At 37.8% G+C, this 27,805-nt stretch overlaps 1 protein-coding gene across 4 annotated transcripts in view; it reads right to left on the bottom strand.

The window, feature by feature from the left end:
- LOC311168385 (tumor protein D52) overlaps positions 1-24,170 on the bottom strand; it is a gene marked incomplete at both ends in the record, with an annotated part of 30,461 nt that extends 6,291 nt beyond the window's left edge. For 2 of the 4 annotated variants that reach the window (XM_084229796.1, XM_084229798.1), the window contains 5 exons: positions 2,366-2,392; positions 3,598-3,699; positions 5,216-5,364; positions 15,561-15,676; positions 24,032-24,170. In XM_084229796.1, the coding sequence (XP_084085922.1) occupies positions 2,366-2,392; positions 3,598-3,699; positions 5,216-5,364; positions 15,561-15,676; positions 24,032-24,170 (533 nt within the window). The remainder of the gene's footprint in view (positions 1-2,365; positions 2,393-3,597; positions 3,700-5,215; positions 5,365-15,560; positions 15,677-24,031) is intronic. The other 2 variants (XM_084229797.1, XM_084229799.1) reach the window with 1 other exon arrangement.
- Positions 24,171-27,805: the final 3,635 nt, after the last annotated feature.

Below are 27,805 nucleotides of genomic sequence, written 5' to 3'. Positions count from 1 at the left end.
ATTATATTAAATGACTTTACCCAACTTATATTGTTTGATTTTGCTATAAAATTTAGCTTTCAAAAGATTTTTTTTAAAAGATTGATTTATTTATACAAGAACTGGGGTATAGGCCAGAGGTGCTGGAGGGTGAGAGGATTCACCAGAGACAGAGAGGGGACAGCACAGGCAGACAGATCAAAGACACTGCTGAGGGGAGCAGCAGGCAAGGCAGGAGAGGTCTGCCTCGCCATGTGGGTTTGTCCCTGGCTGGCCAGGAATCCAACCTGCACTACAGAGGCTGCCGACAGCTTCACAGCGTGGTGCTCAATCTGTGCCACCTGGAAGGCCCTGTCTTTCAAGTTTTAATCAGACACCTTACTTTAAACCTCCACATATTGATATGCTGATTCATTAAAGCAGGGTTGAAATTGGAGGCCTCCCTGGTGGCACAAGGGGTTAAGACACAGCACTATGAAGCTATCTGCAGCCACTGCAGCATGAGTTTGATCCCCAGCCAGAGAAGTGACCCACATGGCGCAGCAGACCTCTCCTGACTTGCCCCTACTCCCCTCAGCAGTGTATTTCAGTCAGTCTGCCTCTTCTGCTCCCCACTCTGTCTCTGGTGAATCCTCTCACCCTCCATCCCCCTGGCCTGTTCCCCAGTTCTTGTATGCATAACTAAATAAATCTTTAAAAAGAAAATGGTAGACTGCATTAAAATGTGCTTATTATTTTTGTCCTATTTAAAAGCATTGCCAGAAGTTTCCCTTAAATGTTTGTTTTTAATAAATGACAAGTTCCTAAAAAAAAAAAGAAAATGGTAGATTGCATATAATTGCAGTTGTATTTTAGATGAAATGAAAAAATTCACTCTATGGAGTTAGGAAAGAATAGAAAAACTCTGGTGAATTAATACTGAGCCATCCTTATGTACATATTTTTAGTCTTCTTAAAGATATAGAGAAACAGTGATATGCACTGATCAAATTCCTCCAGAGTCCTTACATATTTTCATATTTTTGTTTATATCATATTGAACATTGTTTTACTGAACATTGTTTTATAATTAGTTACTAACTGGGCACTTCCAATCCAAACTCATTCCCAGTCCACGGAAGATTTTAAGTTCTTTCCAAAGAAGTACTATGTCTAGTTTATAGTTATATCCTTTAGACAGCAGGCGTTCTAATGGCAGCAGAACAGGCTATGTGACTGCATACATGTTCACACAACTCAAATAACTTCAGGTAAAAAAATGTGCCTAGAGCACTTCAGTCATTTATAATAATTAAACACCAGAGACAAAGAATCACCTCCCATCACGGATTCTTTGCTTTTTTTGTTAAACACAATTTTAACTTTAAAAAGTCCAACAATTTGAGTTTACTTAGCTCTGTGTGATTTATTCTGACTTCCAGGGCAACGTATAACTAAGACAGGAGGACCTCAGCTCTAAGTACCTGCTTGTTTCTTTAAGGCAAATAGCTAGACTAGCAAGTGTTTGCTTAAAGGATGATATGCATTAACAACAACAGAGACAGAGACCACTATACTATCCTCCCCACTTACAGACTGAAGTCATTCTTCCACCTTAGTTTATTCTGATGACTAAATAGATAATCACAGTTTGTATGGAAGAAAAAGGAGAGGTTTGCTCAATACTACAAAGCTTCCATCTAGGGCCTAGTTTGGCTGACATCTATATAATATGACTTCTTATTCAGCTTAATGTACTTTATTTTTTTTTTCTGCAACCATGACATTTCCTTACATATTTAAAAGATATAACTAGAGTAAAGAAATAATAAAATTGTGAAACATGTCCTAAAAAGTACAGAGTAATGTAAATTTTATATTGGGTATATTTTACTACACACAAAAAATTTCTGAGTAACTAACAATACAGAAGATGAAGGTCCTGAGGCAGTACATATGCAGAGTATTACAATTGCATAATGGAACCCAGGTGATAGAAAATTCCAAAATCCTTACAAAAGCACCAAAGAAATTGAAGCATCAAAAACAAACAAACAAAGTCAGACATTAAAAGGGAGGGATTCTGCATACCATGGTAAAGCGGCTTCTTTTTACTAAAATATATAATACAAAAATTTAAAAAGTCAAAATCATTTCCATATCCCCTAAACCATAGTGTCAAATTCTTCTTTTAATTTATCCATTACTCATGGTGTACCAGAAACCCTCCCTTGAATATAGGATTGCATTAGAGAAAAAGATAGTCAAAACGCAAGAAAGGAAAAAAAAAAAAAAACGCAAGAAAGGTAGGTAGAGGACAAACAACCAGCCAACATGGCATAAAAATCTAAGCACACTTGTCTCAAGACAACTGCTAAGCTACAGTGACAGTTCCAACTCTCCTTACCTAAAGGAATGTGAAAAGGCCTGAAATCTGTAAAAAGCCAGAGCAAGCATTAAAAAAGAAAGGAAGTTCTGGTAAATCTGAAACAATTAAATAACCTACTTTTTACAAGTCGGGTAAGATTTTAACTGGACACTGAAGTGCCGCACAGCTGAGAGGGCAAGCCAAATAATGAGAGCACCTGGGCGATGTACATGTAATTGCAAAAAGGTTTAAGAAACCATGTTTATTTTATGTGTACAATGGTGATAACCCAAACATAATGAGCAAGTTATTTGGGTACCAGAGAAATACACTGATTGACCAAACTTATTCAAACAACAAAATTCTGGTTGTAAAACCAAATTTCTCAACACACGAAAGACGCAAAGGCATGCAATCTGAGTTTTGTTTTTAAAGCACAAAGTCTGCATGCCAACAGAAGTGCTGGCAATATAAACCATGTTTGTCACTTTCAGTATTATCCTAATCCACAGGGGTGTCAGATAAGACATGGTGGGGTGGGAGGGTGGCGGCACAAAAGCACCATGAAGTGGAATTAAATTCTACAGACTAATCTAAAATACAAAAGCAAAATAAAAAGTGGAGGAAGACAAAGGACTTTGGCAAGGGTGGTTTAGAGGAGGGAGAGTACCACGTGGACACATATGGAAGAGCAAAGATGTAACCCCCAAATTAAAATTATTTTTAAAAATGCAAAATAAATAGCAGTTGCTCAAAAATCAAGATTTGGGCCTCAGCATGAACAAAGATATGGCTTATAAATCAGTACAAATCAGTTCACAAATGAGTATGTTGTAATCACACCAAGATTTGTAAAAATGTACCACAGAGAAGTGAGTGAAGGCAGGTCTCAGTTGAAGTGGGTACTTCAATGGTCCTGGACGCATCACCAATAAGACACAGACTCAGCCCACAACCACATACTCACAACCACAAGAGACATACTTACCATTTGTGATCAAGAAGGACTAGAAGGATGAAAGTTCACAACCAGAATTTTTTAATAACCTTGAACGTACTCTTAAGACACTCATGTTGAATGTTATGTCTGAACATTAGAAGACTATGCCAGAACAAATTTCAGCAACACTTCTGATACAGGTAGGAGTACACTCCCTCCCTCAATCAGAGAGGAATCCAGCATCACCAAGGCCAAGGTCAGCAAACAGTGCAATATAATAACATAGTGTGGTTTTAGTTCCTTTAATGAACTAGGAAAAACAAGGACATACTTTACGTCTTCCAGTTTTTTGGTAATGACCGATCCAACAGATGAAAAAGCAGCTGAAGCCTTCTGTCCAGCTTGAGATAAGGTTTCCGATGTCTTCTTATAGCTGTATTAAAATATAAAGGAATAGGTCAAAGAAAAGTAAGCTAACCTATACTTAATAGTGCTGTAATCACCTATTTAAAGTGCTGTAATCACCACCTTTGGAGAACTCTCAAAAACAAAAATATTAGTACATCTAAAATTCTTTATCATCCACCAGGTTAGCATTGCCACATCATTTTATACCTGAACATCATTTCAGGCACAATCTTCTGCAGTACCTTCAGACAGCCAGAAAGACAGAGGCAGAGCCAAAGACATCAGGATGGAGACTAAAAATAGTCATGAAGCAAAAATAAGAAGGAGCCAGGGGCTCAAAGAAATGATACCTCTTGTTCTTTCCTTTTCCATTTAAGCCAATCAAAACAAAAGTGAAATCAAATTCTTTCCATGCCTTTTACAACTTTGTCTCCTAAAAGTGGACCGAAAGTAAGGCCCATGTGCATTTTATTATTCAATTTTTTAAAATTCTGCATGTCTATACAGCTACCAAATAAGTACTTACAGACTCTCACCAGGGTATATAAACACCACAATATCTAAAATGACGCACATGGGGCATCTGCTATAACACAAGGTATGATTTGCCACCCCCTCTTCCTATCTACCCAGGTATTAGCAAAGGGAAAAACAAAAAATATAACACCAAAGAGGTTAAGGCTCCCACATTCTAGCAAGGAATGTACTGTACATTTTCCATCAAAATCAAACGCTAAAAACAAATTCAGCTTATGGTGAGATTGTCAAAGAATAGTTCTCTGCATGTTCTCCCACAGCTTACTGATATAGGTTGCAAGCAGAACGACAAGGGTGGGTACCCTATACTGTCACATCAGGGTGCTGTAGGCCTCCCTGCTGTTCACCAGCTCAGCAGCTGGGACTGAATACAGAAGACGGAGAACTGTTTGGAATCTGTTGCTAGAAGCTTAATGTTCCTCCTTATGCTAGGAAACAAAATTGCATCACAATGGTGCCATACCCAAATGTGTATGATCAAAAAGACTAAAGACTCTGCCACCTAAAGGACTGTGACCCAAGAGTCCAATGCTCTGTAAAGAGCAGGGTTTAAAAAAAAAAAAAAAAAAAGACTGGCTCTTTAGTTGATCACACCTGAGTTCAAACCCTGCCTTCACATTGGGAGAGGTTTTTGACCTAAAACTTAACTGAATCCATTTTCTTATCTGGGGTTATCTCACCACCCACTTATCTTCTATGATGCCACTGTACTGGGTTATTCTGAGAACTCAATGGTACATGTAACTATCTAACAAGTCAAAATGTTGTTGGAACTTAAATTTTATTTATTCAAGTCATATATAAGGCTGCTTTATTTCTATTCCCTAGAACAGCCTGGAAGTTAGAAAAGAAGCAGGTACATTTTAGGATTGGAAAAGTATCCTATGGAATGCGCAAAAAAGCTGCAAAAGTGTGCTCATTCCCTTTCTATTCCCCTCCCCAGACAAAGGGGGCAAAAATGCCCTCTGCAGTCCCTTGAGAAATGGATGATCAAGAGAACATACGCAGATGTTGCTGTCACGTCTTGCCACCCTTTGGCAATGTTCTGTTTTAGTTCCTGTAGTGAATTGATCCCAAGTTTCCGCTTGATCTCTGCTAGATGCTTCTCTTTTGCTGCTAACACCTGAGAAAGAGTCAAGATTTCTTCTTCTACCTATGAGGAAGGGAATTGGGGTAAGAATATAGCAAGAATCATTAAATTAAGGTTATTAGTACCAAACCACATTCAAAAACCTAGAATCATTTTGAAGCATTTTTTGATCTATTTATCTGTCTCTAAAAGCAACATGTATTTAAATATACTAGTGGTTATGTGCTGATCTCTCCTGTAGAACTCCTCTTTATATTTTCATCTTGAGTTATCCTCAACTTCCTCCCTTCTCCCTAGACTTCCTTACTCGGCTATCTCAAGGAGGCTTAAGGCTCAAACCTCTATACAGATAATTTTCCAGTTGTTCTAACATCCACACTCCTGACCTCTGGGTCCACCATTTTCTGCTGAAGATTTCCATTCGAATGTCCCACAACTCAAAATATACACAACCAAGTCAAATCAAATCCAAATTTCTTGATATTTCCTGAGTTTATACTGGAAATGTCAGTTCCTGTGACTGCCAAGCTATAGCCAGAAATTAATCAAACTGTCCCCCACAGACAGCCCAGCAAAAGCCTACGTGGAACCCCTGATGCTGACACAACAACTTCAGATAGGTGGACAGGGGTGGGTCACTAATCCAAGGATAGCCCTTTCTCTGCCCAACCCCCTCCCCCAATCAAATAATCAACAACCAGTGATGCCTCTGGTGTGAAAAGGCATGCATGACTATCATCTCACTCAGGAATCTAGGTTGAGGAACCGAGAAAACATTAGAAGTTAAAAAGAAGCCCTGAGGTAAGGCACAGTGAGATGATGAGATGCTGTAGAAAGCTTAACTATGCTTGAGGAGGCTAAAACTGTAAGCAAAAGCTAGAAAGAAAAGAAAAAGTAGAGAGAAAGCCTACATCAGAAAACAGAAGGAAAAGGGCAGATTCATATGGAATAGACAGTTTCCCCAGACATTGAAAAAACTGGGTCTCTGAAGTATGTTCATTAATATTTAAGATCTTTAGATGGATCCTTCTCTTGGTTGGTTGAAAGTCCCATTCTCAGTCTTGACCTATATCTTCTATGATGCCAAAGATAACATACAGTGTTGTTAGTTCTTTTAACTGATAATTAATCTTCAGAGAATAGGAGGCAAAGAAAAATAGCATTCAACAAAAGGAGGACAAATTAAATGTTATGTAACTTTCAAAAATTAAAAAAAACATAATTCTTAGTGCATTAATCAGAATGTAGGTAAAGAATAGAGAGAATCCTCTGTGCTAATTATTAGATAGGACCTCGTATGTTGTAGCAATTTTGGAAGTCAAATTTTAAGAAGCACATTGACAATATGGAATAGGAGAAGAGGAACAATAAAGAAATAAATGAATAAGGTTAAAAACCAAGTAAATGAAATTATTGGCCCTAAGTCAAACTAATAATAATGTTAAGTACCAGAATTTCAAACCAGGTTTTCTGATTCCACTTCTCAGTTTACTAGCTAATTCTCATTGAACACTGTTAGCATTTCAAACCTCTCTTTACCCCAAACTCCAAATCTTCAAGTAATACAATGGTAGATTATATGGTAAGATTTCCTCCCTTGACACTTCTCTGAAGTATTCATTTCCCTAATGAAAGCTGGAAAAAATGATCACTGTAAATACATGAAAAGAGCATTCTTCATCGATGCTTTGATTGGGTTGCTAACATACAGAGCTCAGCACACCACAGCTACAAGTCCTCAATTTGATAAATATAATGATATTTATACCATATATAAATAAGTAAAATAGAGTTACCTTAAAAGCATATAGGAGACATGATTAAGAATCTCTGACTTACATCATAAATAATGAGTGGGGATTCCTACAAAGCTACTATAATCAAGGTTGTGTAGTATTTGGCATAGAGATCAATGGAGTAGAATTGAGAGCTCAGAAATAAACCTATATATTTATAGTCAATTGGTTTTTCAATAAAGGTGTCAAGGCAAACTAATGGGAAAGAAGAGAGTTTTTCCCACAAATGATCCTGAGATAAATGGGTCGCCATATGCAAAAGAATGAAAGTGGACCATATAGACCATACATAAAAATTAACTCAAAAGACCATACATAAAAATTAACTCAAAATATATCAGAAATATAAGAGCTAAACTCTAAAAATCTTAGCAGAAAACATAGGGATAAACCTTTATAATTTTGGATTAGGCAATATTTCTTAAGATATGCTTCCCAAAGTCAAGCAAACAAACAAACAAAAATAGATAACTTGACATCATCAAAATCTACAACTGCTGTGCTTCAAAGGACACCATCATTAAAGTGAAAATACAACTGACAGGCAGAATGGGGGAAATATTTGTAAATTAGATATCTGATAAGGGTCTAGTATCCAGAAAATTAAAGGACATTTACACTCAAGAAGAAAACAATCCAATTTAAAAATGGACAAAGGATTTAAATAGACATCTCAACAAAGAAGATCTATAAATAATCAATAATCATGAAAAGATATTCACTATCATTCATTAGTAATTAGAAAAATGAGATACTACTTGACTCCCACTAGGATGGTTATAATCAAGCAGACAGACATGGAGAGCATTTTGAACCCTCATGCATTGCTAGTGCAATGTAAAATGGTGCAATCTGGCAGTAAAAACAGTTTGGCAGTTTCTCAAAAAATTAAAGATAGAATTGCCACATGACCTAGAAATTCCATTTCTACAGCTATGACAAGAGAATTGAAAACATATGTTCACACAAAAACCTGAATATGTTCACAGCAACCTTATTAGTAACAGCCCCCACGGGGGAAACAACCTAAATGTTTATCACCTAATGATAACAAACAAAATATATCGATACAATGAAATATTATCCTGCTACAAAAAGGAATAAAGCACGGATATCTTCCACAACATGGGTGAACCTTGAAAATATCACACTTGAGTGAAATAAACCAGTCACCAAAAGACCTCACATTGTAGGATTTCATTTATATGAAATGCCCAAAACAGAAATCCAGAGAGACAAAAAATAAAGTAGTGATTGCCGGCGGTTTAGGAGAGGGAATGATGGGAGTGAATATGATGGGAAAGGGCTTCTTTTTGGAATGATGAAAATGCTTTACGATTTGTCAGTGTTGATAGTTGCACAAAAAGTTGTACACTTTAAACAAAGAAATGTAGTTGGTGGTGTATAAATTGTATCTCAAAAAGAAGTAAAAAAATTAATGAGTAGGGAGGGGATTTTTAATCTCCATTTTAGGTAAATTTTTTTCTATTTCAAAGAGTGACTCTTCTACAAAAACTTTCCAAACAAAAACTAGCATTTGTTTTCAATGCAAATTAGTTGATTAGATCTAATTGTTCCTATTATTATATTATTATTATGTCATAAATTTGAGGTAAATTAACAATATACCTACCATTTTTCACGGAGTTTTTGAAAAAATAAACTTCTGATAATGTGAGAATACTATATAAATACAGGATAAGTGTATAGCATCAGGGTGCATGAAGATCTAGATACAAGACTCAATGCTGCAATGCATTACCTTGTGGCCTTAATCTTCATAAACTTGTACCAGACAATGTTTTTTTACATATGACACCTAAAGCACAAATCACCAAAGAAAAAAAGAGCAAATTCAATCTCATCAAAGTGCAAAACTTCAGGACCTCAAAGGACTTCAAAGGACATTATAAAGAAAGTGAAAAGGGGGCCTCCCTGTGGTGCAAGGGTTAAGACACAACCTACGAAGCTGTCCACAGCCAGGGAGCTACCCACACGGTGCAGCAGACCTCTCTCTCTTAACTGGCCCACTGCTCCCCGCAGCAGTGTCTTTCAGTCAATCTGCCTGTTCTGTTCCCCACTCTGTTTCTGGTGAATTCTCTCACCCCCTGCACCTCTGGCCTGCACCCCAGCTCTTGCATACATAAATGAATAAATCTTTTTAAAAAAAACAAAAGAAAGTGAAAAAGAAAACCCACAGATGGAAGAAAACATTTATATAGCATGTATCTGACCATTTGTTAAATAAAAGGATATAATTTATTAAGAGATTTAAAACTATTTTTCCTCCTCCATCAAATCTTAATAGCTTCTGCCTCATAACACTGTTATGATGATTAATAAGATAATGCATGCAAAGAGCTCAGCTTAGGGTCAGCCAGCTAGCAAGTAATCTGTACATATTAGATGTTACTATTGTTTTAAAAATAGTATTGATAATTAAATAATAACTGAGATCTGGCAAGGATTTGTAAAAAATGCCCTCACGTATACAGTGAGAAATCTTTGGCTGGTAGCCTTTTGATCTTGTTGGTATACGTGTAAATGCCTTTGTGTCCTGAAAAACCATTAGATTCAGAGATTCTACTTTAAGGTATTAGCCTAAGAAACTAAAGATTACAAAAAGTATTACACACAAGTATGTTCATCAAAATATTGCTCATAACTGCATATTATAGAAACAATCCAAAATTTTTATAAGTGTTATGTCCATTAATTTAAAATGAGTTTGCAGCAGTTAAAACTGGGCTATGCAATAAGTGAAGATGAGACTGTAGTCTCAAACAGCAAGAGAAATAAAAGAGCATAAACAAATGGAACAATATCAAACTACAAAGCTTCTACACAGCAAAAGAAACCATTGTTAAAGCAAAAAGAGAGCCTTATTGTCTGCAGATGATATTTGCAAGACATGTATCAGACAAGGGCTAATATCCAAAATATATAAGCAATTCATACAGCTAAGCAACAAAGAAACTTAACCTTTTTTTTTTTAAAGGGGGGTGGGGCGCATAGGTCCTTTACAAAACAAGACAAGCAGATGATGAACAGACACATGAAAAGATGTTCTATCAATACATTGCTTTTCATTAGGGAAATACAAATTAAAACCACAATGAGATTTCACCTCAAATCAATAAGAATGGCTAAGATCAAGAAGTCAAGAAGTAGTAAGTGTTGGCGATGATGTGCTGGCTGGTGGGAATATAAATCGGTGCAGTCACTGATGAAAATAGTATGAAGGTCCCTCCAATAATTAAAAATAGAACTATCAGATGATCCAGTAATTCTATTTCTAGGTATTTACCCAAAGAATATAAAAGCACTAATTTGAAAATACATATGCACTCCTTTAATCATTGCAGCACTAATCACAACATGTGGCAACAAACCAAATGTCACAATGAATGATTGGGTAAAGAAGATGTGGTATCTCTGCACAATGAAATACCACTCGGCCTTTAAAAAAGATGAAATCTTGCCATGGTGACAATATGGATGGACTTTGAGGAGAATATGCGAAGTGAAATAAGTCAGAAGGAGAGAGACAAATGCTGTGTGATTTCAATCACTGATGGATTATAAAGGGAGAAAAAAAGCAAACGAACAAACAAAACATGAAAACCCCAGTCTCTGACAACAAAATGGTGGTTACCAGAGGGGAAGAGGATGGAAGAGATGGGTACAGTGGGCTGATTGTTTGGTGGTAGATGGTGACTGGTAGATGGATACCGGTTAGAATGGCTAATATCAAGTAGTCAAAAAGTGTTGGCAAGGGTGTGCCTGCTGGTGGGAAAATAAATTGGTGACTGGACATTTGGTGGACGTGGTGAGATACAGGCAGTGCTGAGGTGGAAAACATATTCCTGGAATCTCTACAGTTTTGTAAACAAATGTTAACTCAATTTTAAAAAGAAATTTAAGATTATAAAAAATTACTTATTGGCATGAAAAAAGCATTCAAATTTAGTTACATGGGGAAAATTAATAAATGTATATTTTAATATCTTCTTACAATATAAAAATATGTCAGAGGGATACATACATTAAAAAGTTTGGAAACTAAAACTTTCACTCTCAGTGATTTTAATTTTCTTCAGCATTATACTGCTACATAATAGCAGTATAAAACATGTAACTTTGAAAAAAATATAACTTGAAAAAAATTTTGTTTCTAAAGTAATAACAGTATGCATGCATTAAAATAAGTGTTTTTCATTCTTACTCTCTTTACAGGGCTATCACCAACCAGCCTTATCCATCTTATACTCACCACATTTATAAAATTGTATGTAAAGAAGTGGACAGAACAGGTAGAAGGTCATCAAGTAAAGAGAGGACTAAAATAGCACTATAAACCAACAGGATCTAACAGACACACCACCACAAAACAGGAGAATACACATTCTTCTCAAATGTACATGGAAAATTCTCCAAGAAGAAGCAAATGTTAAGCAACAAAACAATTCTCGGTAAGTTTAATATTGTATAAAGCAGCTTCTGCAGTCACAATGGAATGAATGTAGAAACCAAAATAAAGGGGAAACATGAAAATTAATAAATTTGTAAAAAGTAAACAATACACACTTAAACCATCAATGGGCCAAAGAAAAATCACAAATAAAAGAAAAGCTTTGAGAAATAAAAACATAACATTAAAATTTATGGAAAGTGATGAAAGTAAGCATAGAGGGAAATTTACACCTGTAAATGCTAATACTAAAAAAGACCTCAAATTAATAACCTAACTCTATACCTTAAGGAACTACAAAAATAGCAAACTAACAACTGACAAAAAGAAGGAAATAATGAAAGACACAGGGAAACAAAGAATAGAAAAGCAATGGAGAAAAATCAATGAAGCTGACAGCTAGTTTTTTAAATAGCAACAAAATTGACAGAACTCCAGCTAGACTGACAGAGGGAAAAAATGCAAATAACTAGAACCAGAAATGAAATAGTGACATTAATACCAACCTTATACAAAAAGGATTATAAGAAATACTATGAACACTGTATGCCAACAAACTAAACATACCAGATAAAATGGACATGTTCCTAGAAACTCACAATTGACCAACAGTGGCCCTAGAAGAAATAGAAAATCTAAATAAAACTATAACATATTAAAAATATTAAATCAGTAATCAAAAATCTCCCAACAAAGTCAAGGCCAGATGGCTTCATTGGTAAATTTCTAACCAAACATTCAAAGAATTAATGCCAATACTCTTCAAGCTCTTCCACTAAATACAAGAGAATGGAATAATTCCAAATTCCTAAGAGACCCACACACAAAAGCCAGAGAAAGAAAACAGCAGGCCAATCTCTCTCAAGCACATAAATGCAAAAATACTAGCAAAACAAATCCAGCAGCATAGTCAAAGGATTATACATCATGCCTAAGTGAGATTTATCCCAGCGATGAAAGATGATTAACATGAAAATCAATGTAATATACCATGTTAGGAGAATGAAGGGAAACAAAAGCATGACCACCTCAATAAGGTACAGAAAAACATCTGATAAGACCCAACACCTTTTCATGATAAAAACATTGAACAAACTAGGAATGGAAGGGAATTCCTTCAATATGCAGTAAGTGCCTTTCTGGAAAATGAAAGTTAAAATCATTCTCAATGCCAAAAAGACTGAAAGCTTGCCAACTAAGTTGAGGAACAAAACAAGAATACCCACTGTCACCACTGCTATTTAACATCATACTGGATATTTCAGTTAGAGCAATAGGAAGAAAATAATTTAAATGCATCTAAAATGGAAAGGAAGAGTAAAACTACCTTCAGTCGCAGATGATAGATATTATATAATGAAAATTCTAATAGCACTAATTTAGCAAACCTGCAGGATACAAGCCTAACATGCAAAATTCATTGGTGTAGTAGCAATGAACAATCCAGAAAGGAAATTAAGAGAATTTCATTTATAATCACATGAAAAGAATAAAATACTTAGGAATAAATGCAACTAAGGAGATAAAAGACAAGTACAATGAGAACTACAAAACACTGCTACAAGAAAAAGGATCTAAAGAAAAGGAAAGATATTCCATGTTCAAGTATTGGAAGAGTTAATATTGTTAAGAATATTGACAAATCTCCAAATCTTCAGATTCAGTGAAAGCCCTAGCAAAAGCCCAGTGGCATTTTTTTTTTTTTTGTGGGTGGAAAACTGATTCTAAATTTGTATGAAGTTGCAAGGAATCCTAAGTAACAACTTTAAAAAATGTTTTTAAATGAAGAACTCATACTTCCCAACTTCAAACCTACTATATCATATTTGCTATAGTGATCAAAACAGTGCGGTAATCTCAGAAGGAGGATAGATTTATGTTAACAGCATTGAGAGTCCAGAAATAAACCCACATATCTATGGTCAACCGATTTCTGACAAGGATGCCAAGAGCATTTGTTGAAGACAGTCTCTTCAAGAAATAGTGCCGGAAAAACTAAATAGTCACATGAAAAAAAAAAAAGTTGGATTCCTACCACAGACCATATAAAGATATTTAACTCAAAATGGATCAAAGGCTTAAATCTAAGAATTCAAAGTCTTAGAAGAAAACATTAGGGTAGTTCTTCATGATCCAAGTTTTAGAAATGGACTCTTGGATATAACATCAAAAGAACAAGCAAGAAAAAATAAACTGGACTTCATAAAAATTTAGAACTTTTGTACATTAAGATAATTGAAAAAAGAGAAGGCAGTGTATGGAATGAGAAAAAATATTTGCAAATCATGTATCTGATAAGGATTTATTATCCAGAATATACAAAGAACCCTTTCACAACTCACTAACAAAAAGAGTTCATTTTTTAAGAAACTGAGCAAAGAACCTGAATAGATATTTCTCCAAAGAAAGTATACAAATGGCTAGTATGCATATGAAAAGATGCTCAATATCATTAGTCATTAGGGAAATACAACTCAAAACCACAAAGAGACAGCCCTCACTAGGATGGCTATAAAAAAAAGACAAAAAGTAACAAATGTTGGCTGTAAAAATATTGTTGATGGAGATGTGAAATGATGTTCTGCTTGGAAAACAGTTGGGCAGTTCCCCCTAAAAGTTAAATATTGAATTACCACATACGCAGCAATTCTACTTCCAGATATATATCCAAAGGACTTGAAACTGAGTATTCAAACAAATGCCTTCATGCAAATATTTCTGAGCTCTGAATCTATAAAGTCAAAAGGTGAAAAACATCCAAATGTCCATCAACGGATGAATGGATAAACAAAATATGATAGACACATACAATGGAATATTATTCAACCATAGATAGCAGTAAGGTGCCAATAAATGCTACAAATGCTCAAAAACGTTTTGCTAAATAAAAAAAGCCAGATACATTGTATGATTCCATATATATGAACTAGATAAAGACAGCAGATTAGTTGTTGCTAGAGAAAGAGGAGAGATGAAGGAATGACAGTTTAATGAGTATAGGGACTCCTTTGGAAGTGATAAAAATGTTGAGGGAGTGGTCAGAGCTGATAGCTGCACAATATTATGTGCTAAGTGCCACTGAGTTGTACACTTTAAAATGGTTACTTTTAAGAAAGCAACAGAGGGCAAGAGGGAGGGAAAGAAGGTTCAAAGAGGTGCCTATAGCCCCAAGAATGAAGGGCAGACAAAGTCAATAATGCAGCTGAAAAGCCAAGTGCATGGGCTTAGTGAGGTCCCTGAAAAGATACTGTCGGGTACTCCTATCCATCTCCTACTTCACACCCCACTTTTTCTTTTTTTATTATAAATTTTATTTTTATATTCCCCATACAATTGCAACCCCCTTATTTTGACCCCAATCCCTCCTCTCCCCGCCCCCCACCCCCCATAGAGTGTCTCTGGTTCATAGTATGTTGATTTTGATTTTTACTTTCTTATAGTTTTCTTTTTCCTGGTCCCTTATTTAAGTTTTCTAGATTCCTGCTATGAGTAAGACCATCCGGTATTTTTCTTTTTCTTTCTGGCTTATTTCGCTGAGCATGATCCCTTCCAGCGCCATCCATGTTGCTGCAAATTGCATGTGTTTATCTTTTTTGAATGCTGAGTAATATTCCATGGTGTATATGTACCACATCTTCTTGATCCAGTCATCTATTTTTGGGCATTTGGGTTGTTTCCAAAGCTTAGCTATTGTAAACAGTGCTGCTTTATAAACATAGGGGTGCAGGTGCTCTTTGGAATTGATGTTTTTGTGTCCTTTGGGTAAATCCCTAGGATCACACCCTACTTTTCATCTTGACTTTACATTTACCTTTCCTCATATAAGAACTGATGTGATGCTTTTTTACCTCCTCTCCCCCACTCAAGAACTCTAAGGAACACCGTTGCTTCCTCTCACCTGAATTGACTATTGTCACCATGTAGTTTAGAAACACAAACAATATGAGTGCAAAACTTGAAGTTCCATTAAAAAAAAAAAAAAGCTACTTTACCTTTGCAAGTTCTCTTCTTAGATCTTCTTGCTCCTCCTCGGACAGGGTCTCTGAAGTACTGATGGTAGCAGCAACATCTTCTCCTTCCTCAGGTACTGGGCCTGTTCTGAGTAGACCTTATTGGGAATTAAAAAAAAAAAAAATCTGTAAATTATGCAAGGTAAAGGTTCCTCCAATACCCCAGAATAAAGTCAATTAGAATGAAGTGACATGAAATGAAAGAAGAAAAAATGAACATGGACCCACCCTGAGCCTGGGTGACAATCAGAGCCAGGAGGCTGTACAGAGTCAGGGCCCAGGCATCCCAGTGTGCTGGGGCAGGTGCAGACCCTTCCACAGCTGAGAAGAAATGAAACCACACTGGCAAGGCACACACGGGGCTGAAATCTGGCCAATCACTGCTTGACAAACTTTCACCAATCAGAATTGCACTGACTGAAAATTTCCATTTGCATGAAGCTGACATAGCCCCCAGTCTCTTTTGCCTATAAAAGCATGCTCCCTGCTGAGTTCCTTGGATATTCATCTCAAGTACTCCTAAAATCCACCTTTCTCTCTCTCTCTCTCTCTCTCCCCCCCCCACACACACACACACCCCTCCACAGTGGTTGAAGCCATGAATAAACCTTTGTTGTAACACTACTGCTGAGACCCCAGAGCTGTGACACTTCTGCTCAATGGTGAAACTCACTACCCAAGTCCACAATGTGCATGTCACCTTTCTGCACCTTCAAATGATTTACTTCTCCCAATAAAGGACAAAAGTATGAGTGAATCACTAAAAGATACCAAATGATCAAAATATGAATTAGAAAACAAGGCATTTGCTCAACTTCTGTTCATTAACTGTCACAATATAGTTATTACAAAGCCGAAGAGGTAAGAGGCCAAGAATGGGATCTTGCCAAGGCTTTAAGTACTAAACTAGGAAATTAGCAGGACTAATAATTTGCACTAGTCAAGGAGAGGTGTTAGCAAATATCTTCAGCTTCCTCGGGTAATCATATCCAATATTTAACAACATCAATGAACAAACTAAATGCCTAAGGACATTTTATTCTATTGCTTTCCATTAGTTAATGAAGGTAGGAAACAATTTTTAGTTTTAAAAAATATATTAGGGCCTCCCTGGTGGCCCAAGGGGTTAAGCAACACACTATGAAGCAATCTGAAGCCTCTGTAGCACGAGTTTGATTCCCAGCCAGCCAGGGAGCAACCTACATGGTGCAGACCTCTCCTGCCCCACGAGCTGCTCCCTTCAGCAGTGTATTTCAGTCAGTCTGTCTGTTCTATTCCCTACTCTGTCTCTGGTGAATTTTCTTACCCCCTAAATCTCTGGCCTGTACCCCAGCTTTTGTATGCATAAACAAATAAATCTTTAAAAATATATATGTATTAAAAAAGTAATAATGATATAAAACACAACAAAGCAAAAACATTGCAGGGGAGGAAGAGGGAGAGGGATGGGAGGGAGGGAAGGAGGAGCACAGGGGACTGAGGTGATGGTGCACGGGTACATCGGTGAAGGAAATTCTATGGGGACTACACCTGAGGGGGTGGGGGGAAGCAAATATTGTTTAAAAATGAACAGTTATATAAAAAGTAAAAAATTTTAAACAAAACAAAAAACCCAAAACAAAATAAAAGATAAAAGATATATATATATATATATATATATCATTCAGGTACCCTTTTAAAAATTCTAATGTGTACAATCAGGGAAATCACCAACACCCATGCAGATTTCTCACATTATTTAAGAGCAACCATGTCATATCCATTCCCCTGGAAAAGAGCCCATGACTACTGGCCCACCAGGAAGAACTCACCTTTTTTCTGAAAGGAAGCTGCCTCTCAGCATCTCTCCCTGTTTTTTATGGCTAACCAACCATACACAAAGCTAGGGCTCCAAACATTGGGTGCAAAATTTAAAGGGGCACAGAAAAACACTCCATATGAAATTCCATTGCATAATATCTTATGCAATACTTTTTAAAAGTCAAACTTTATTCAAAGAATCCACAGTGAACAAAATACCAAAATTTAAAATAAGCTCATACTGGGCCTCCCTGGTGGCGCAGCGGTTGAGCGCTGGGTTGTGAAGCTGCCCGCAGCCTCTGCGGTGCCGGTTCGATCCCCGGCTGCTCCCCGGCCACCAGAGAAGGGTCCCACATGGCGCGCAGACCTCTCCTGCCACCCACTGCTCCCCTCAGCAGTGTACTTCGGTCCTTCTGCCTGCTCTGCTCCCTGCTCTGGCTCTGGTGAATTCTCTCACCCTCCCGCGCTTCTGACTGTACCCAGTGCATGTATAAACAAAACAAACAAACAAATAAATAAATAAAACATGCCTCTATTAAAATAAAATAAAATAAAATAAGCTCATACTGCTGATTTTTAATTTGCCTTAAGTTCCAATATGCTTGGTTGGCATAGCACTATTCGTGATTGTGTCTTTATTTAAAATTTTAATAATTTGCTCATCATAAATTTCCTGAATTTTTACTTTAACATACCACAATATTATTGATCTTTATTACAGAGCTTTCTTTTCTTTTTTACACCCAAGATATGTACCTATGGACACACTCACCTGACCCTAGTCACTATTCTGCCCATCCACTCCCATGTCACAGATTAGGGTTTTCAATCTCCTCTTTCAATAGATTTTTTTGACAAAGAAAACAAGATAAATGGCGCCTCCTCTTCCTGCTCTTCACCTCTTGCTGCCAGTGAGCATTAAAACCATAGCAGCTGTTCCCAGCCACCCCATGTCCATTTCTGAGAAGTACTAGGTTCAGCCATAGCAGCGATGTGGCATCTTGCCCAAAGCAAGATGCCAGGCAGCAGATGAGGAACTTAATGGCCAGGCAGAGAGGAAGAAGAAAGAATAACCACACAGTTCAACAAGCAGCCAACACCATGGCAAACCTAAGAGAAGTATATAAATCAATCATATAATGTGTACAAATATATGTAAAAGGTAAAAAAAAAAAACAACATTAGAATCTAGTGTATGTTAACTGCATAATGGTAGTTCATAATTATAACAATCATTACTAGCATAACAGTACCAAAGTAGTGCCTACCTGTGAGGTGTTTATAGAATTGCTAAAGGCATTAAAGCAATATAAACAAAAACATTCAAAAACCACACACTGGAGTGGCAAATACATGACTTAAGCCCTTCAAAACAGAGACAATACATGATAGGAACAATCCATAGTGGGAAAGATCTATGAATAAATACCTCTGATGGTCCCCTCTAAAATATGTTCCAAAAAACTGCTTAAGTGATATTTCTATGACAGAAATCTCATCACGTCACCACCCGCTCCCAGCTTAAAATTCTTTAGTATTCTGTTATTTTCAAGACAAAATTCAATCCCATAACTTAGTACACAGACCTTACTGGATCCATTCATTCCCTGTAATCTGGCACCTCTTACCTCAACTCTAGCCAAATCAAACTGTGAACGAGGTGCTGTAATATGTACTATCAGAAACCACTGAGGATTCATGATGCCTGCAAATTTATCCCTATACCAGATTATGTGATGCAGGAGTATGAGACTGAGTATAGAAGAGCATACAGGAAGCAATGATATAAGAAATTAGAGTAAGGACCGTACAATCATAAAGTTGTTATTTTAACATTTTGCTGCTCAGAACTCTAGAAGATCCCCAATTAGAACAAGAACCATCCCCCAGAGCCCCCCCCCAAAAAAAAAACCACAGGTGCTAGAACATACCTTAACACTTTCTGCTTATTGACAAACACTATTTTGCTAATCTACTTAGAGTAGAAAATGCAGTAACTGATAACTAACAATGCTTTTCTAAAATGCCCAATTCCAAAAAAAAAAAAACCTAATGGGATTGTGATACTATTCAACTATCCAGTTAGGATACCAGAGAAAACAAGTGCCACAGAAAAAGGAGTCATGAAATCTCGAAGTCTACAGTTGGCTTCGAGACCTCCAAAATGACCCTAAGATTGTATATTCAAAATCTAAGACAGAAAGTACTTGTTCTACTTTTTTCACATTATCCTGTAGGTGGCAGCAAATCATCAACATGAAAAGTGAAAGATGCATTATGGTTGGTTTCACGAAAATCAGTAAGAAAAAACGTGAGAATTTTGAACCCAGATGGTCTTATTTTAAAGAATTAGACTCCAAATCACCGATTTACAAAGTAAAAAAAGGAGGGTACAAAGTTCAGTCTCAAAAGATAGAATAAATAAGACTCTATACAAAGTCAAACCACCTGTTAGAGTAGGTAAAAAAGTTAGTTTCTTCCGCACTTTCAACAGCACCTTCCATAGTCCTGGGAAGTCAAATTTCACCAAAATTGTTACTCTAGACATTATCCTGTTTCCTAAATCTTCAGAAGAGTATAGTATTAATTGCCAAGGTAAGAGTCTGGCTGGAGAAAAGATACTAATTTCTCATTCATTACATGAATATTGGGGAACAGGAACATTTTAAACTACAGATTACTAAAAACTGTAAATAATCCAACCCAAATGCCCAAAAATAGATGACTGGATCAAGAAGATGTGGTACATATACACCATGGAATATTACTCAGCATTCAAAAAAGACAAACACATGCAATTTGCAGCAACATGGATGGAGCTGGAAGGGATCATGCTCAGCGAAATAAGCCAGAAAGAAAAAGAAAAATACTGGATGGTCTCACTCAGAGCAGGAATCTAGAAAACCTAAATAAGGGACCAGGAAAAAGAATAACTATAAGAAAGAAAAAATCAAAATAAACAAACAACTATAAACCAGAGACACACTATGGGGGGTAGGGTGGGGAAAAGAGGAAATGGGGTCAAAATAAGGGGGTTGCAATTTGTATGAGGAATATAAAAATAAAATTTTAAAAAAATTTAAAAAGATGAAATAAAAAAACTGTAAATAATCCAAAAATTCTTATTTCATCATTCATTTTAATGCCCCCCCCCCAGAATGTGATGGAAAGACAGAGAAGGGGGAAACTATGACTAATAATTATTGAGGTCTAATACACATAATCCAATGACGGGTATACAAATTTCCTTACAAAAAGAAGGAAATTTGGACATGAAAGCCAGAAAGGAGAACATCACCAAAAAACAGACCACACAGGGAATGCAGTGCCAGGACAGAGGCAGAAAGTGGAGTGATACAATGCTTTCCAAGGAACGGGAAGGCTCACCACCAACCAACAGAAGCTAGAGGAGGCAAGGACGTCCCTACAGGTGTCAGAAAGAGCACGGCCTAGTTGAAACCATAGACACTTGGCTATGACAGCCCGAGGAACCTGCGCTTCAAACTCGTTACTTATTAATAAAAAAAAAAAAAAAGCAATACCACCTAGCTCTCTATTAACAAAGTATGGTACATATTGATGTTAAACAAGGATATATGTTTTCCCCACTTTCCTGTGTCCTGCAACTCATGCCAACTTTCTCCTTCCCTCTTCCACAAATTGTCTCCTTACTTACCATTCTTCAACCTCCTGTAATCCAGCATCTGCTCCTTCCCCTGCCCCTTCAGCTAAGGACAGTTTCTTATCATAATCTCCTTTGGCATCTCCAAGGCATCCAGCAGTGAACATCAGCCTGATTATCTCTGCTCCCCCCAACAACTCCCACACCCCTCCCTGTGTGTTGGCTATTTTTTCCTTAGCTCTCTGAGGCTTGGCTCCATCTGCGCCCAGGCATTTGCTTCCCCCTCACCTCCAACCCCAATATTCCTGCCTCAGTTCAGGTTCCCACCAGTTCTTGTTTAGATTCTTGCCCTCAAAGCTACCTGAGCTCTGTCCACTTTAATCCAGTCACCACCCTGGCCCCGGATGAACTTTCGAAAGTAACTGACACCCCCCCCCCACCCTCACCCCCACCCCCGCACTGCCTTGCCTTAAATCCTTCTATGACGTTCAACCTCCTAGGAAAGCTTATTACTCTGGACAATCTGGAATCCACCTACTCCATCTCCTGATACCACCCTTCCCTGCCCAAGGCTCTCACTACATCAAAAAGTAAAATAAACTACGTCCCATACTTTTTTTCAACCTTTCAACTTTTTCTTGATAGAATATGTACGACTCATTCTATGAATACCTGCTGAGGCATAGATGTCAAACAGTATTGCAGGTGCTGGGGTAAAGCAATGAATAATAATAATAAAAAAAAAAAGACTAACATTTCCAGAAGCTTCTATGTCCAATTCTGAAATATATTCTAAATCAGTGTTTTTCAAACTATGGGCTGTGAAATCCCACAGCTTGGGATTTAGCAGTACCAAACGAACTTTAGAGTATCAGAGTATATCACACATAGTGAGGGCTAGTTCTAGTTCACAAAACCACATAAGGGTTAATTCTGTTTCATAAATTCTGCTCCGTGTTTGATAATTCTGTTTATGAGGGTTATGGGTCAAAAAGTGTAAGGCATTTCTGAATGTGGACAGCTCATATCAGAAGAGTTTAAAAGTTCTTGATAATAGATCTGAGCCACTGGCCCTCATCCTGTCTTTCACTAAGATTACTTCTCAGGAACATTCTGCCCATAGATTATATCTCATAACTTTTTTATTTGCCCCATGATGGCACTTTGGATAAATATCAAAGAATATGTTTTCAGATCAGTGTTCCCAAACCTGAACAGGATTCCTTTGAACAGCAGTCCTTTTTGTGGACCAGTTGTCTGCTGATTAAGAAAATGCACAGTGGCCAAAAGCCACATGAACTTTTAAATGGATTTAAAATGTCTATGTCCTAAGAGCTCAGACACAGATGTGCAACCAAGTACATTGTATTCCCTCCATCTATCCTCACACTTGATGTTCAAACAGATTTGCAGGCTTCAATTGCCCTGAGAGCTCCCAGGCACAAAGATGTGATTACTGTTCCAGATCCCCAATGACATTTGGTTATTTTAGAATCACTGTGTTTTGCTAGATGTGTCTTATGGTGGTCTCTGTTTCATTGCTTTCCCACTTTTCAATTAAAGCAAACAACTACATCAGAGCTAGTGAGTATGAGTTTATTTTCAGTTGCTGTTGATTCACTTGCTGTTTGATAGCCTTTAATCCCATGAGCCCAGATTCCCACACCCTGCTACTAGGAAATGGGAAGGCAATTAGTAATTTGCCTAGACACACCTAACCCTATCACTGCTTTTGCTTTAACAGAAAACATGCAAAGGCAGTCATGATTGTATCTGAGAAAAAAGAGGAATGAATCAGAAGTAGAAAGGGAATGGAAGAGACCTAAAACAAACAGCATTAATCCTCCTCTTGAATCCTTGCCCACAGGTCACCAAACTCTACCTGAAGTCATGTGACTGCAGCTCCGGCTTCCTTGTTACTTCAGTTTTATGTCATCAAGCTGCAACGTTTCCACTGTGTGTGTGTCTCCTGATGCATTTCCTACACACAGGACTTAGTAGTTAAGATGGATGCGGTCACGCTTTTAGGGACCTGGTAGAGGCCAGGCCAGACCCACTATGTGATAGAGGTCCTAGGTGGGCCGCAGAGAAGGAAGGAGAGCAAAGAAGAGGGCTTCCTGCAACCTGATGTCCCCAAGAGACATCTGACAGAGCTCACCAGCCTCCAACTTCTGGACAGCAGCTCTAGCCTTTTTCTTTTCAACGTTTTTCCTTCCTGGAAGTCCAAACCAAGCCTGCAGAGGTGGCTGAGGACCGCAACAGAGAAGAACGTTGCTGAGCTAGCTCCCTACCGTCAGCAGAGAGACAACCTAAAATACTTAAAACTAGGTTTCATGCAATATGATTTTTTAACTTAATATTTTAACTTAAAAGGATAAAATGTGCCTATTGTTCATTAATAAGGAAAAAATTAACTTCTAGGAAAACCTGCTTACATATCTGGCAAGTTATAGAGGAGGTCATTTAACAGTCTGAAAAATAAAGGAAATGGCCTGACAGTTAAGACTGCCTCCAGCTATGTGTTACCTGATGAACTACATCCTCCGTGATGTAGCTCTGGACAGCAGAATAGCCCCTCATAGCACGTGTAAAGGAATGACTGCTTCCAGAGGCAGAGCAACTTCGAATTTCTCTTAGGACCTTGAATTTAGTCAGTACTCCAGATGCTTTAGCCTTTATTTTGCAAATACAAAATCAGGAGGGTCTACAAAACTCACACAGATGACCAGAAACAAAGGCTTCAGATTTCCTCCTGTTTTCTTATATATCAGTTCAATGAACTCAAAATGATTCAGTTCATATGCTCATATAAATAGTACTCACTTTAAAAGTTCCCACACATACACATTCTAAGTATTTAATAAGCCATCTACTTGAAATCTAACAGCTCCTTTAATTAGTTTCAACAGAACAATATTCAATATTTTGGTACTTCTTTACATGAAATTTTTTTAATTTGAAAGCCAGGAAAATCTCCAATTGTATCCAGGTTTTATGACAGTAAGCTTAACTTTAGAAAATTAGTAGTTACCAAATTTCTGAAGAGTAGGTGATCCAGGTGGAGACAAATTTCCACTAGGAGACAAGTAGAGATAGTTTTTGTTCACTCCTGTATCAAAGTCAAACGGGGACTGGTAGTCCTCATAAAAATCCATCTCTCTACAATCCATTCCAGACAAATGCTCAGCACATGGTTTTATGACCGCCTGATCGTCCTCAATTAAGTGTGGCTCTGAACAGCTTCATACACAGCAGCAGCGTGAAAATGGTTGAAGAAACCAGCCCTGGGTTTAAAGAGACACTGGCTTCCTGATCCAGGTATAGCACTTCCTTCTCAAAGCCTTCACACCCACCTGACAAGCAGGCCCGGAGAAGAAATGACTTATCCTCGACAACCTTATTCGCCACCTGCTCTCAGCTTTGGTTAACCAGGAACTAGCAGGCAGAGGAGCAGAACTTTCTTTCCTCAATCAACAAGAAGGGCCAGGTTCTGTGATATCATCCAGATGCACAAACAGTTCAAGCACAGTCAGACACTGGCAGAATTACAAGAAACTTTTTTTTTTTTTTTAACCAGTCAGCTGACCAAAACTATACTGGGGCGGACAATCTTCTAGGACACAGAAGGATTACCAATCAGTAATCCCCAGCAAATGCCATCTGGGGGATGCTTTTTCTACCCTAGATTACAGGCGAGTTCTGAGAGCCTAGCTTCCTGGTTTAGCCATCTGCTTTCTAATTATAACTTGGTATAGAAAGAAAGCTATATTTCCATTATTACTTTATCAAAAATAGTGTCTGGCTTAGTGTAACAGAAATTTCAATCTGACTTCAGAAATGTTGATCTGCCATCCCTTCTTTCTTTTCCTTTCTTTGAAAGATGATGTTTTAGTTATAAGTACTGCAAAGAGAAGAATCAGCTCTGAAGGTAATATCCCAGGTATCCCTGCACCTTTTTTGTTCAAACCCTGCCTTGGCAGGTGCTTGCAATAAAACTGTGTGTAAACACCCAGGACAAGTGTTTCCCTTTATACAGCACACCGTGCAGAGTGACCAAGCCCCAGGTAGATTATAAAACAAAATTTCTATGTTACCAAATTTGTCTCCTTTGATACCAATGTCTTTGCAGGCCCTTTTAATGCTATCTGTGGTGATTGCTCAGGGGACGGAACTGAAGTTCCAGCTCTCTTTACAGGTATGACTCATCTAATATGAAGGAGAAAAAAATAAAGGTGATCATTCCCTTAGGTGGACAATGGTCTGTCTGCATAACAAAACCAAAAAGGGGCATGTTTTAACTTTTCAAATCTGCCAATAAAAAGGGAACTAAATATACGCCCTCTGCATTAGAAATAAGAAACCTAAAATATTTTAAACATTAAAAAAACTGTCTAATATATAAAGTACACAGGCACCAAAATGGCCACTATTCATCTCAACTTATATATATTTTTTTCTATTAGTCTCACACTGTACTCTGGCTTAAGTTTTTCAACAACATATTTTTATCAAGAAACTCTGGCTTAAGTCTTCCAACAACATTTTTATCAAGGAACAACAATCCGTATGTTTTTTCCTAGAAGGTATCAACATTGGGGCAAATATAACAGCTGTCATGTGATTTAAATACAGAATCAATGGTTTCTTTTTAATTACTATTTGTAAGAATGAATTGTCCACTTTCTTGAAATTCATGGTATCACTTATCTCGATTGGATAGGCATCACAGTTATGTCTCAGGACCTGAGTGTGGTTAATGGGGAGTGTATTGCAACACTCTGAATCTGGTCACTCCATAACTGGTAAGAAAAAATTTCTCCATACTCATTCTTCCTCCATACTCATTCTTCTTCCCAGAACAACAAGTATCAGAAGGTGTTATGCATTGCATGTTTGTGTGCCTTCAAAACTTGGATGTTGAGGGCCTCCCAGGTGGTGCAAGGGGTTAAGATGCAACCTATGAAGCTATCTGCAGCCACTGCACCATGAGTTTGATCCCCGGCCTGGGAGCCACCTACACGGCGCAGCAGACCTCTCCTGACTCAGCCACTGCTCCCCTCAGCAGTGTATTTCAGTCAATCTGCCTGTTCTGTTCCCCACTGTCTCCAGTGAATCCTCTCACCCCCCATGCCTCTGGCCTGTACTCTAGTTCTTGTATGCATAAATAAATAAATCTTAAAAAAAAAAAAAAACTTGTATGTTGAATTCCTAGTCCTTAATGTGATAGTATTAGAAGGTTGGGTCTTGGGTAGTAGTTAGGTTCAGATGAGGGCATGAGGGTGGGGGGCCCACAATGTCCATGTAAAAGGAAGCGAACTAACTCAAGTTCTCCCTCCATCTTGTGAGAACACACCATAATAGCAATCTTCCAACCAGGAACAGGACTCTCATGAGGAATCAATTATCATCTTGACCTTGAACTTTCCAGTCTCCAGAACTATGAGAAATTAATGTCTGTTATTTATGCCAGGCAGTCTAAAGAAATCTATTACAGCAGCTCAGACTAAGGGGACATTAATATTGACACACTTAGAAATTGAGCCACCACCACCTCCACACATTTTACTGTCCATCAAAATCCATGCCCTTGACCTTCAGCATTATCATTCATGCTACACACGCTGCCTAAAATGCCATCTGATTTCTGTTTGCTAAAGTCAAGCATGTTTCATGGCTCAGGCAGCAAGCCACCTCTTCTGGGAAGTCCTCTCTTCTCTGAGAAAGTCTAGCTTCTCCAAGCTCACAAAGATTGTGTCAGGCCTGTCTGCCAGTCCTTCTGTGCCTCCACCTCCACCCAGCCAGGGCTAGCACTGTATTCTTTATTATCTGAAATTTTGGTTCTAATCAATGTGGAATGAAGATAGCAAATAAGGGCTCATGCAGACATTACATGCCTTGTTTATAAAGAAGATTTAAATTTAAGTAAAATCTGAAATGATCATGCCACCCTGCCTCTGAGCCAACTGTAGTTTGCTCTTAAGTCAGACCCTAGCCAGACACTGGAGCATGTAGGAAAAGTGAAACCAGAAAACAAGAGGTATAATAAGCATGGGCTTTGCTCATGGAATAGCAAAAATTTAGTTGAATCAAAGTTTACATACCAAGTAGAAGGAAATTGTGAGATATGAAAAATGGAAATAAAGTTTGGGGGCAGGCCTTAAACACTTGAGTGACAAACTTTATACTTAATATAATGTGCCAAAAGCCCACAGAAGGTATTTGAACCAAGACAGGATAAAAAGTTTTATAATGATGACTCTGAAAATGGTGCACCAATTGCACACAGAAGGATAGAAGCTAAGAAAGAAGGGGCTTAGAGAGCCCTTCTGAGCCAGTTCAGGCAGGAGGGAGGGAACCCCTGGTATCACTGGCATTTTCAAGAAAGGAAAGCTCAAGAAAGATGTGGTCCCCTTGTGCTGGACAATTATTTCCGTATAGGTGTTCCAAAAGTAATTAAAAATCTGTATGCCTAAGACTGAATGCACCAATTTTCCTCAAGGTATTCCTTTCTCTAAATTCTCTATCCTTAGTCACAAAGACCTGACCTCAGAGGAAGCATTTCAAAGTATTTCTGTTCCTAAGAAGCTACCACCAAGATCTGTCCATCCAGCTCACTGGCCATACCCTGCTTTACACCTGCTTACCTGAGTATTCTGGTACAGACCGGCCCAATGATAGCGTGGCAGACATCTGCTATTTTATTTACTTTTTTCCTTGAGGACTCCCACTTCACCTGCCCTGGGAAGCAAGGGTCCACTAAAGTTCCTCCCCATTCCTTGGATTTAGGCACAGACTTGTGCATCGG

Source organism: Talpa europaea, assembly GCF_964194135.1.
Source record: "Talpa europaea genome assembly, chromosome: 3".
NCBI lineage: Eukaryota > Metazoa > Chordata > Mammalia > Eulipotyphla > Talpidae > Talpa > Talpa europaea.
The sequence above is the reverse complement of the archived record's forward strand: the minus strand, read 5'-3'. Positions and strand labels throughout refer to the sequence as shown.